This window comes from Trachemys scripta, chromosome 1 (assembly GCF_013100865.1).
Source record: "Trachemys scripta elegans isolate TJP31775 chromosome 1, CAS_Tse_1.0, whole genome shotgun sequence".
NCBI lineage: Eukaryota > Metazoa > Chordata > Testudines > Emydidae > Trachemys > Trachemys scripta.
This window is the reverse complement of record NC_048298.1, coordinates 320,518,134-320,531,472: the sequence shown is the minus strand read 5'-3', so window position 1 is coordinate 320,531,472 and position 13,339 is coordinate 320,518,134. Positions and strand designations below refer to the sequence as shown.

Here is a 13,339-nt window from a genome sequence, read left to right as displayed (position 1 = left end):
CTGTCAGGATTCCCTCATCCCACAATATTCAGGAAGAGCCATATGGACTTGCCACCTGAGGTTCTTACCTGATTGATCTGTAGTGTGAAAGCTGAAAGTAACAGTTGTTTAGGGGCAGCTATAAATGTAGCCCGGAGCCTAGAAATACCCAGAACAACATGTTATCTCACTTACACTATTCTGTGTAAAAAATTCCCCTTCTCTCTATGGAAACTCTTCACTTACAGTTAAAAGGCTTTTTAAAATAACTAATGCAAGTGTGTTTTAACGTCGGTTTATTTCAGCAAGGAGTAGCTGAATTTATACATAAGCACCATGGAAAGAAATACTTAAATATTGTTAAATTTTCATTTGACAGTGAAGCCAAGGAGACAAACCAATAAAAGACAGAGGTGAAGTTTAATTGCACAAGAAGAAAATAGCATTTATTATTCATTAATGTGTGACAGCTTCATTATTACCAGTTTAGATGCAGGAGCTGAGATTCCAGACAGCCATGTACTGATGTAACATGCCTGATCAGGGCTTGAAAAATAATCCCCCTCAGTCATGCCATTTATCAATGGGAAGTTCACTGCACTAGCAAGTGCAGGCTTCTCCACAGGTCCTCTTCAGCACTCCTGCTCTCAGCAAGTCATGCCGAAGTGGGAGTAACGCTTATCTGGCTGGGGTTGCTACTCAGCCTTTCACCTTAGTGCCCAATGTACCTCCCTCAGTGCACCTCCCTCAATGCATTTTACGCAATGCAAAAAAATCTCTGGCTATTGACTTGTATTTAAAGGCTCCTAAGGGTAGCATTTGTACATAAAGTTAATAAGATGAAAATGTATTCAAATCATTGGATAAAGAGAAATTCTGCCCCTGCAGTGTTGTGAGACCGAGGTCAACATCGTTAAACCTGGTTGCCTGAAGTTAGGCTCCTAAGTCCATATTTAGGCACCTAAATAAAAATAACCTGATTTTCAAAGGTGTTGATCACCCAACAGCTCCCACTTCAGGTGGAGTTGTGGGTACTTAGTGCTATGGAAAAATCAGACCTCTTGTATTTAGGCTCCTAAAGATAGATTTAAGTGTCTTTAGCCATGTAGATTTGAAAATTTTGTCCAGAATGTTTATTGGGTTCAGAACATTGAGCTGTGAATCAAGATTTCTGGATTCTATCCTGTTCTGCCACTGACTCCCTGTGAGCCCGGGCAAGTCATTAAACTGTGCTTTCTCCGTTTACCCATCTATGGCACTGGTGTAATAAAAGCTACCTTTAGTGGTGCCATTAATCACTCTGAACCACTGGAAGGTCCTGTCCTGAGAAGTGCTATATAAGCTCAAATTATTATATCTTTCTTTAATTTATACAAGAAGAAATGTGGATGTCTAATTGTATGTTTTCCTTGGATTTGCTGGCCTTATTGTTTCAGTAGCATCATGTGGTATTTTGCTATGGTGTTAAATAATGTATTCTATTATATACCGGTAATTTTTTGGCTATAACGATGCTGATAATATTACTGTTCACAGAGTTTGCTTCTTTAGATCTGTTAACATTCCTTCTCATCTTTCAAAGGATCCATTTCTGTAATTGAAGCTCTGGACTATGAAATGTGTAAGGATTTTTACCTAAGAGTGGAAGCAAAAGATGGAGGTACGCCAGCCCTAAGTGCTGTTACTACAGTGAACATAAATGTAACGGATGTTAATGACAATGCACCAAAATTTAATCAAGAGGCCTACAGTGCGGTCATCAGTGAGGATGCTTCAGTTGGTGATTCCGTGATTATGGTGAGTATAATATATATGATTTCAGACAGAAAGTCAATACAAGGTGTTGCGATAAATAACTGTGTTTGCATAAGCATATAATAAACGATTATTCTGTGGCCGCGCAGATGATAAACTATAATAGCCACTGCACCTTTGACCACCTCACCTGCCGTCTGTCTGGTATTCTGTCTCTTCTAGAACTACTTTTAATGTTCCAAACTGCCAATCAACTTTCAAAGCAGCTGCCATTTACCCCCTCCCCCTCCCCCCCAAAAAAAGAACCCGCGAGATAAAATGTTTTCTTTTTTCCTCTCAATTTTGCACTCCGCCTAGGCATAATTTTGCCCTGGACCCATGAGAGGTGACGTCTGATGTCTTGTGGCTCATCAGAACTAGAAACACATAATGTTTCTCTTTGGAGAGGCAGAATTTATGGTTTTCCAGTGAAATAAAAAGTGTTTGAATCTAGCCCTGCTGGCATGCAACATAGCATACCTCAAAATCACAACAACAACTACTGTATCTGAGACATCTGGCTTTCGTAGGGAAAGGCTGTGTAAATGTGTAGCATTAAAAGATTTTAAGGCTGAGATTTTCAAAGGCTCCTAAGGGAGTTAGACATCCAGCTGCCAGTAAAAGTCACCTAATGCCTTTGAAAATCCCATTCTAGAGCGTCAACAAATTTTCTAAAATAACTTCTCTCTAAAATGTGGATAGCCATCTGTCTTGGATGGTTTAGACATAACAAATCCTGCATGTAGTTTTCAGTGGTTCACAGTCATTCTGGAAGGGCATAATGAGTGGAGTCCCGCAGGGATCGGTTCTGGGTCCGGTTCTGTTCAATATCTTCAGCAATGATTTGGATAATGGCATAGAGCGTACGCTTATAAAGTTTGCAGTTTATAAGTTTACAATTATAAAGTTCACAAATTACTGATTACACTTATAAAGACACCAAGCTGGGAAGGGTTGCAAGTGCTTTGGAGGATAGGATTAAAATTCAAAATGATTTGGACAAACTGGAGAAATGGTCTGAAGTAAATAGGATGAAATTCAATAAGGACAAATGCAAAGTACTCCACTTAGGAAGGAACAAACAGTTGCACACATACAAAATGGGAAATGACTGCCTAGGAAGGAGTACTGCGGAAAGGGATCTGGGGGTCATAGTGGATCACAAGCACTGGAATAAATTGCCTAGGGAGGTTGTGGAATCTCCATCATTGGGAATTTTTAAGAGCAGGTTGGACAAACACCTGTCAGGGATGGTCTAGATAATACTTAGTCCTGCCTTGAGTGCAGGGGCTGGACTAGATGACCTCTCGAGGTCCCTTCCAGTTCTATGAGTCTATGGTTTTCTATTCTTCTATGTTAGCAGGGAGTTAGACAAAATGATCCTTGCAGTCCCTTCTAACCCTATGATTCTATGTGGCCTAAACAAAATGTATGATCATATGCAGCGATATGAAGGGCTCATTGGTACTTGTTTCATATGACTTGTATAACACACACACACAGGCTTGCCCCTTGCAAATAATCTTCCCATTCCAAATTCATGATGAGAGAACTTTTAGACAAACATGCATTGTCCAGTAAGGTATATCTACTAACCTGATGGAATGTAAAGTTATTCCTTTGGCGTTTTGATTTCTTATTGTACCATAGAAATATTTCTTAATCTGTATAGTTAATTTTATTCTTCTCTCAAAAAGTTGATAGCAGAAGACCAGGATAGTCCTACCAATGGCCAGATTCATTTTTCCATAGTGAATGGTGATCGGGACAATGAATTTTCAGTTGATCCTGTTTTGGGACTTATAAAGGTTAAAAAGAGATTGGACAGAGAAAGGGTAAGATAACATGTGTTGGGCTTTCTTCTAAACTTACTAGAAATTGCATATGTATATTGACTTCATCTGTGCTGCTGGCTTTCTGCATGACTGCAGGCTTGTCATTCATATAGTCTGCAATTGGTACTAAAAAATATTCCATCATCTATTTCTAATATTGCCCAATTCACTCCTTTCACCCCAGTCCTTTCTACAAGTAAACTGAGCTTGAAATGCTCCCCTCTCTACTGGCATAAAATCAGATGAAAGAAAACAAACCTGTGACAGTGCAGAAAGCTGTAGTGTTAATGAGCTGCCACCCTGTTTCTATCATACACATGCACAACGGTGATTGTAACACATTCTGGACAATAACACCGGGCACAGAGCCAAGACCTCAACTTTGAATTGGCAATGTGTGTAACATATCATTAGCAAGGTTATGTTGTGAAGTGGCCAAGCTATAGAGGTAGTGATAGGGTGCTATATTTGAGAGATCCCATTGCTTTGTTTACCCCAGTACAACGTTCACCCAAGACAACTTATCACCATTTCACCCAGCTCTCAAATAACAGCATTTGGCAAACAAAGATGGTTTGCCTAGTGTTAGTGTGAGCATAGGAGAAAGTTACATGACTTCAGCAATCTTGCAACACGTAGGGAAATCCCTGTCTGTTTGCCCAAACTATGCAGGTAACACTAGCGGTGCTAAGGACACAGAAGTCATGAGGTCAGTGCATGTGTTTGTTCTTTGCTACGCTGTGGTCTACAGGCTAGATAGGTGCTATATATTTTTAACAGTACAGCCTTAATTTCATAATTTGCTTTAATTTAATGTTTGTGTTTAGTATAGCTGCAAAGGACACACACATGTGCTTTATGTAAACATGTATGTAGGGCTAAATTCACCACTGGTATAAACAGGGGCAATTACATGATGTGAGCAGAGTTGCACCTGCTTACATCAGTAGTGAATTTGGCCCATTGTCTCTGATGTTCTTTAGAGACAATACAACAAGCCCAACTCTGAAATACATAGAATATAGCATATACTCTAGGACATCAATGTAGGGCTTCCTCATTCTTGTACAAAAAAAATGTATAGGCTAAACTTTCAGAAGGAGAAACAATACTCATTTTAAAGGGGCAAACATACAGACAGGTTAAGTTCTTAAATCCAAGGTGAGTGATAGAGGGCACAGAAGGACAAAACCAGAAAAAAATATTATTGGAAGAAATTCCAAGACAACAACCAACTCTGAATCAGCCAAAGCCTGTCATAGGAGAGAGGGAAATAAGAAAAGCCATTCCCCAGGTGCTGTTGTGATGTTTTAAACATAATGCTGCAGGCACTCTGTGGTTTGTGCTATAGTCTGAGGTAAAGACATGTCCCAAAAGCATAAAGGCAACTGCTCCCCTAATGACATGTTTTGTGTGGCTGTTTCTAATAAGTACCCAGAAAAAGCTGTCTCTTTAGTGGCAGGTAGATGATATCCAGCTGCAAGCTACCTATCCAAGCCAGGGGTTACAGAGGCACTGGTGTTACTAGCCATTGAAAGTGTTTTTCAAATCATTTAGGCCACCTCTCTATGAACTTTACCTTGGTACTTCGCAAATGCCATATTAGAAATGTTTCATGTTAGATAGATAATGAGACATGTTCTCAGAAATCATGTACAAAAGAGTCTTGGAACCTATTCCTAAAATCCTGGTTTGATTGGAATCTGACCAAAACGTTGCAATTGGCACCTGGGAAACTCAAAGTATTCTCTGTGCATGCTTGTAAGTTAAAGTTGTAATGGCTGATTTTGCATATTATATGCAAGGCACTGAGCAGTTTGTTTTCGAAGCGTACCATTATCTACAGTATGCATCGTCTGGTACAGTTATTTTAATATGGTGAAGCCATTCAGATTATTGATAGCCTTATAAAACAGAGCTTGGGACACAGTGAAGCACTAACAGGGAAATGTTATACAAAGGGCAAGACAAGTAATGAGGCCAGACAGCTTTCCACAGAATGTGGTACGTGGCACACAGGATGGAAGGAATGATTGCTGAAATTTAGGACCCCTTTTGCATTGATTTAATGTTTTCACCTTTTCGCAGGTGTCTGGATATTCACTAGTTATTCAGGCAAGAGACAGCGGCATCCCTCCTTTGTCATCATCTGTAACGGTCAACATAGACATTTCTGATGTGAACGATAATAGCCCTGTATTTACACCAGCCAACTATACAGCTGTAATTCAAGTAAGTTTATCCTGCACATCAAAAACTGATCTGACCTTTAAACATGCCATTAAGTTACTTTTGATCAGCCCAAGGTATATCAAATTGTCTCCTTTCAAGCAAAGGATAAGCATGTTTTTCTTAACTCTTTGACAGGACTCTGTTTACTGAGATTCCTCAGAATCTGCCACAGATTTTACCATTTCTCCCAGCTGCTCCAGAAACTTTCCCTTTGTCTAAGAAATGTTTTTTATTCTTCTTCAATTGAAGCCGTTCCAGCTCCCATCTCGGACTCTCTTGTCTTTCCTGCCTGTCCCACAGCTAGACAAAGAATAAGCTCAAATTGTAAACAAAGGGTTCAAGCCCTCCTTGATCGGAAGTGCATGAGGCTTTGGAGAGGAGGAGAGAAGAAAATGAAAGAAATTCTGGAATTTCCATTTCCCAGACTCCTCTGAACAGAGTTTCTGCACTCTTGATTAGTGTCTTCCATGTCTGGTACTTTGAAGATGGATCTATCTGTCTATGTTAGCGTTTTATACTGCCCCTAATCACTGTGGTATCTCAGTGCCTTCCCCATAAAATCAAGAGCAATTGCAAAGTCCCTAGTGGACTTCATGGAGTCTCTAGCACTTCTCCCTTTACAGGGTCAGAGCTCTCTTTGGGGTAGGTTTTTGGGGGAGGAGTTGGGAGAGGATCTAAATCTCTGGCAACCCCATGTTATCTGTTTCAGTGTGTCCTGTGGGAAAACCATGAACATTGCATCACAATGCTGCATGATCACACTGGGATGCAGTCATGAAAAATGTTATGAAGCAGCATTGTGATATGATTACCTTCATAGTACTGGGGACAGTTAAATGTTCTGACTGGCAAGCACAGCATCACCCTGGTAAATGCATGTTGGTCCTGCCAAATATAACAATGGCTACCCAACCCTAAGCTGGGTGATGAGCAGACAAGATTTTATAGTTTTCTTCACTTTATTCAGTGTACGAATGGTCATGTATAATAGATACAGTGGTAGTTTAAAAAAAAAAAAAAAAAGCCCCAAACCTGGACACCTCACTAGAGATGCTGTGTCAAATTCTACTATCAGTCATCTCTGTGCTTCCCGCCAAGTGAATCGTGTTGCATGTGTGTAACTGGAGCACAATGGGGAGGAATGTAAAAACTATGGGGAACTGCTGTGGAAAAAAACATGTTCTTGTGTATTCTGAATGTTATTTTAACAATATGGTGAGATACATCATTGTAATTTCTCTTTATACGCTGTGTATATGCATAAAGGAGAATAAACCTGTGGGCACAAGCATTTTGCAGCTGGTAGTGACAGACAACGATTCTTTTCACAATGGCCCCCCATTTACCTTCACCATTCTGACTGGCAATGAAGAGGAGGAATTTATGTTGGACCCACATGGAGTTTTGAGATCTGCAGTTATCTTCAAGCACATGGTAACAACTGAATACATGCTCTGTGTGCAGGTATGGCCTTATTATTGCACATCAGCACAAACCAAGAAAACTCTCTTAGTTGTCATGTCATTTTTGCCACTATTTTTATGTTGCCTGTTTGTTTTGTTTTTAATTGATTTTATTCAGTTAGTCAGCATAATGCATTGCAATATACAGTGCACAAAACAGTGCATTTCCTTCACTGCTCACAAACCCAATTTCATATAAATATAAATAGGTAACCAGCCACCTTACCAATTTTATTTGTATGGAATGGGATTTGTGAGTAGGAAGCATATGATTTAAGAGTTTCATTAATTTTTTTATAAAGCTCAGGAAGGAAAGTAGGGGAATAGAATAACAAGGAAAAAATACCTTCTGCAAATATAAACCCACAACAAAAAGAGCAACAACAAAATATTGTTATAGGGAAGGAAATCACATCAGTTCCTAAGTCCGTAAATGTAGTGATACATTTTCCGAAACAAACAAAGAATTCATGAAAATTTTCCAAGTTTGTTTAGTTTATAAGGGAGGTGAAAAAAGAGCTAATAATAGAAGTCGCTACTGAGGAGCTTCGTAACCAGAGTAATTTTTGTGACGTCTAACTCAAAAGTACGGTGTCTGTTTCTCTTCATGATTTGCAGGGGGAAAACAGTTGGGTATCATTCTGCAGCAAGCCTAAAACTCATAAGCACTGAAACCAATTTTATTCTCAAGTCTTACAGGAAAAAAAAAAAAACTTTCCTTAGCCTTTATTATAAAACTGCCAATTTTCAGGCCAAACTAATTTTCCTGAGCAAAGTTCTGGTGTGGCTATAAATAGTGTATGTAATGGAAATGTGGTTGCAATTTTAGTGATGTACCTATGACTGTGATATAACTGTAGTAAAAGATAGACATCATAGTTAAACACTGGAACAAATTGCCTAGGGAGGTTGTGGAATCTCCATCTCTGGAGATATTTAAGAGGAGGTTAGATAAATGTCTATCAGGGATGGTCTAGACAGTATTTGGTCCTGCCATGCGGGCAGGGGACTGGACTCGATGACCTCTCGAGGTCCCTTCCAGTCCTATAATCTATGAATCTATGAATAGTCTAAAATGTATCAGAACGTACAGAAAAATATTGTGCTTGACTTTTGGAGGCTTAATAGACCCTTCACATTCCTTTCGTATTTAAGGGCTTCTACAATTAAAACATTTTTAATGTTGTTTGGAGTGTTTGGACCCCACCAGCATATCTGACAGTTCAGGGCAGCTTAAAGAAGAGCCTCTCTTTCCACTCTACCACCAGTCCTCCTTTGTTTTTTTTATTACAATTAAATTCGGAGGAGGGTCAACAAAATTACCTTTTTAGCTTTCCAGCCCTATTCACGATGAGAAGGAGTGATTTTCAGAGGTGCTTAGCACCCACTGCTCCTACTGAAGGTATAGCATTATTAGCATTCTATATTTTTTTCTTTTTCCTTGTTGATTTTTATAACCACATTCAATTCTCCAATAAAGATCTTGGGATCAAGTGGCAGGTCTGTGTTCATTTGTTCTGTTCTCCTTCAGAATGAGTAGTAAATCTTAATAGTGAGCTGAATAGAGCATTTTTATTACTGCACAAAAAGAACATTGATCCAAGTTTGCACAGCCTTCTGTCAGGAGGGCCTTGAGTTTTTTGTCAGACCTGCTCTGTTGCTCTCTATAAAAAGTGCAAATGATGCTATCATATGTGCTCTGGGTCACAGAGTCAGCTGTCCAAGCTCAGTTCTACTCTCATATTTTATTGTTAGTAATAGAGCATGCATCTTATTTCATCTTTGGAGGGTGATAAATTTTCTTTATTTCAAGCATGTTCCTTGAGTGATTTAGGTAAAGCAATACAGAAAGCAGTATTAAAAAAAACAACCCTAACTTTCTAAGATCCTCATAAGCTAAGCAGGGTCAAGGTGGATCAGAAACTTCTGAAGCATGCCCAGCTGCTGCAGAAAGCAGTCTTGATGATTAAGTAGGTGGCACTCTCTTCTTTGAGTCAGTACTGAACCAAAGCTCCCTCAGATGCACAGGAGGGGCCATCATTCAAATGGGAGTGGGACTAAAATAAAAAACCTGACCATTTGTGGTAATTGAAGATCCCATGTAATACAATGGAGTACAAGTTCTATCTGTGGTATTCTGGTCGCATTTCAGTCTGGCTATATGTTTCCCCCTGCAGTTCACTTAGGCCTGGTCTACACTGGGGGAGGGGGAGATCGACCTAAGATACGCAACTTCAGCTACGAGAATAGCGTAGCTGAAGTCGACGTATCTTAGGTCGACTTACCTCACGTCCTCAGGGCGCAGGGTCGACTGCCGCCACTCCCCTGTCGACTCTGCTTCCGCCTCTCGCCACGGTGGAGTACAGGAGTTGACGGCAGAGCAATCAGGGATTGATTTATCGCATCTACACTAGACGCAATAAATCAATTCCCCGATAGGTCAATCACTACCCGCCAATCCAGCGGGTAGTGTAGACGTATCCTGTGATATAGTTTTCTTAATTTCCCTAAGGTGTTTTTATATTCCACATCAGAGGTGGCAGCATTGCAATGTGGGGGCAAGGTGTTTATGTATATAGTTAGTAAAGTGTTTTGAAAGAGTGTCAGGATAACAGACTATATAAATATACACCTCTACCCCGATATAACGCAACCCGATATAACACGAATTCGGATATAACGTGGTAAAACAGTGCTCCGGGTTGCAGGGCTGCGCACTCTGGTGGATCAAAGCAAGTTTGATATAACGTGGTTTCACCTATAACACGGTAAGATTTTTTGGCTCCCGAGGACAGCGTTATATCGAGGTAGAGGTGTAGTAGTAGGGAGAAGGAGGAGGAAGAGTGAGGAGTTGTTATTATTGACTGTGATTTATTCGTGTGCTTGTTCTTTCCAAATTAAATTAGGCTAAAGATTCTGGGAAGCCTCAACAGGTGTCCCACACTTACATTCAAGTGCGAGTTATTGAAGAAAGCATTCACAAACCAACAGCCATTCCACTGGAGATTTTTATAGTCACCATGGAAGATGACTTTCCAGGGGGTGTCATTGGAAAGATTCATGCCACAGATCAAGATGTGTATGATGTTCTCACTTATACCCTGAAGTCAGAGCAGAAAAGTCTGTTCAAGGTTAACAGCCACGATGGCAAGATCATTGCCCTAGGAGGGCTAGATAATGGCAAGTACACACTGAACGTGTCAGTCAGCGATGGCCGGTTCCAAGTGCCGATCGATGTTGTCGTCCACGTGGAACAGCTGATGCAAGAAATGCTGCAGAACACGGTCACCATCCGATTTGAGAACGTTTCCCCTGAAGATTTTGTGGGGCTCCACATGCATGGGTTCAGGCGCACCTTGCGAAATGCTGTGCTCTCACAGAAACAAGATAGCCTGCACATTATCAGCATTCAGCCTGTGGCAGGCACCAATCAGCTTGACATGCTGTTTGCAGTTCAGATGCACACCAGTGGATTCTATAAGCCTGCTTATTTGATTCAGAAGCTTACCAATGCAAGGAGACACTTAGAAAATGTGATTCGCATCTCGGCTATCTTGGAGAAGAATTGTTCTGGACTGGATTGTCAGGAGCAGCACTGTGAACAAAGCCTGTCTATTGATTCCCATTCCCTGATGACCTATAGCACAGCACGAATTAGTTTTGTGTGTCCCCGTTTCTACAGAAATGTACGCTGCACATGTAATGGTGAGTGCTACTCCCTCTTCACCTTCAATCTTTGCTACTCTCTCTTCACCTTCAATCTTTCCACATTATGGGTTAGGATGGTTTTTATTTCTCTGATGCAGATTGGAAGGGGCAGTTCAATTCATTTAGTTAAAGAGCATGTGGCAAATGTATGGTGGGAATTGATTTCTGAGGCTGGTTAAGAATTGTTCATGTTTATTGATGTAAATGGAAGATGGTGAACTTTCACCTTCTGTGACCAAAGGCCACTTTGCTGGAGGCATGGTAATCAGAGCCATCAACAAACCTTCTGCTGTGGTTTTCCACCCAATCCGTAACAGTACTGAAATGTACATAAAGTGTGGTCATGTCAGAAACTGCCCAGTCAGTATTTAGAGACTGCACCCAGCATTTTGAAAGTGAGGATGACCTTTAACCTAAGTGATAAAGATGGAAAGGCCTTTTTCATTCATATTTTGTGGGGGAGGGGGGAAATGGAAACCAATAAAGTATTTCGTTAAGTAATTGGGAGCAAGTAGTGCTTCTGACCTTTTGAGCTACACTCGGGCTTCCAGGTATGTGCATTTTTGTGTGTGGTTGGTTTTTGTTTTAACCACTGTGGCACTGGTTCATGAAATTGTTCCACAGTTTTGAAGGGATTTCATACAGGAATGGATAACATATTCACTAGGTTGCCCGTCTTCCTTCTGCTTCTGTGTACTAGGTAAAAAACCTCAAGCAGTTATAATAATAGATCTGTTCCTTCTGTTTGTGCAGTTTTCTGTTCTTCTTTCCACTTTGCTCAAGAGTGAAATAAGAAGCTGCTGTAAAATCAATACATTTAAACCTCCCTTCTCGTAAACACGCACAGAGAGATGGGACCTTGTTTTCTGCTGGTGTCAATGGACAAAAGTCCTGTGAAGTCATTGAGGCTGCGACATTTGTGTATATTGCATTTGGCCCATAAAGACTGTGCACCACATTTTGCTCTCAGATTTGTGTGGCAGATCTTCAGTCTGACAACCTAGCCTCCTTAAGGGTTTGCTCTTGCTCCCGTCGAAGTCAATGAGTGTCTTACCAGGGATTTCAGAGGGGATTGGGTCAGGCCTCAATGCGTGGAACTTCAGCTGCAGTCACTTGAGTCCTGCAGAGGGGAGATAATAGGGCCCTGATAGTTGAGCGCATGTGAGAAGATCAGAAGATTGGAGTTGAGATCTTTTATGCACATTTAAGGGCTAATTGTTAAATGATAGTGTTAAGTGTTTCAAACAGGTTTAGACGTATGTTATAGTAGTCCCTGCTATTATTGGCTATACAAAAGCTGTGCAATAGAGACTTTCATAGAATGGACTGCACAGTGCTATCATATCATCTAGCCAAGCCCCCAAGCCAGTGCAGGACTATTACCTACAGTATATCCTGTACTGTTTTGAAACTGTATCTTTGTCCAGTCTAGTTTTACATGTACCAGTCAATGGGGAATCCATACCTATCTTGGGAGACTGATAGATCTCACTGACAGGAATTTTCTCCTGATATTCAGTTTACATTTTCCCATTCTTATTTTCATTCCGTTGTTGCTAATTATACTCCTTGTTTACCATCCAGAGCAGTTAACCTTGGTCCGTGGCATGTGTTCCCTTCGGATACTTGTAGAAAATTAACCTGCCTCAATCTCTTTAGTTTTTGTTAAAGCAAACCATAGATAGTTTTTTTAATCCGTCTTTCCTCAGAAATGTGTGTGTGTGTGTATTCCGTATGATAAAACATAATGAGTGTGTATCTGCATATTTATATGCATATAAATATAGCAAGTGGAAAAATAGTATACAAAATACTAGGATGGATTTCCTCATGGTTCTTTTAACGTGATAGCTTTGGCAAGACACATTCAGCAGAATCAGTGTTCTACTATATTTGTTTCTAGAGTAGTTTAATGATGTAGCCAAATAAATATTGATAGATTGAAGCATGACAAACCCATTAAAATACTGCATATGTTTTCACTGATCAGATTCAGTTATAACCCAGGAAGCCTGAGTTTGAGCTAATTCACACATTCTTGAAATATGTATCAGACTTGGAACATAGTTCCCACTGCCAGATGTCAAAGATGTGCACAAATTATGCATGCCAGCTGTGCATAACCTAGATTACCTTTATGAGCAAACTGAGCTATCTAGCACCAGAATGCCAAGAGACTGTTAAAGCAGGTAACTTGTGAACCTCTAAAGATTCAGCAGCTCACTTCAGGTGGGATAAAGTCCAAAGTTTAGATGCCTCAGTCTGAACCTTTAGAGTCAATAACTAAAAAAATCTTGCAATAACAGGCTAACTCCTGAGATTTCTGGC

The 13,339-nt window shown here is 40.3% G+C and overlaps 1 protein-coding gene across 1 annotated transcript in view; it reads left to right on the top strand.

The window, feature by feature from the left end:
- FAT3 (FAT atypical cadherin 3) overlaps nucleotides 1–13,339 on the top strand; it is a 186,078-nt gene that overhangs the window by 118,833 nt on the left and 53,906 nt on the right. The window contains exons 15-19 of the mRNA XM_034779231.1: nucleotides 1,562–1,776; nucleotides 3,471–3,608; nucleotides 5,697–5,840; nucleotides 7,107–7,304; nucleotides 10,210–11,008. Coding sequence (XP_034635122.1) covers nucleotides 1,562–1,776; nucleotides 3,471–3,608; nucleotides 5,697–5,840; nucleotides 7,107–7,304; nucleotides 10,210–11,008 — 1,494 coding nt within the window. The remainder of the gene's footprint in view (nucleotides 1–1,561; nucleotides 1,777–3,470; nucleotides 3,609–5,696; nucleotides 5,841–7,106; nucleotides 7,305–10,209; nucleotides 11,009–13,339) is intronic.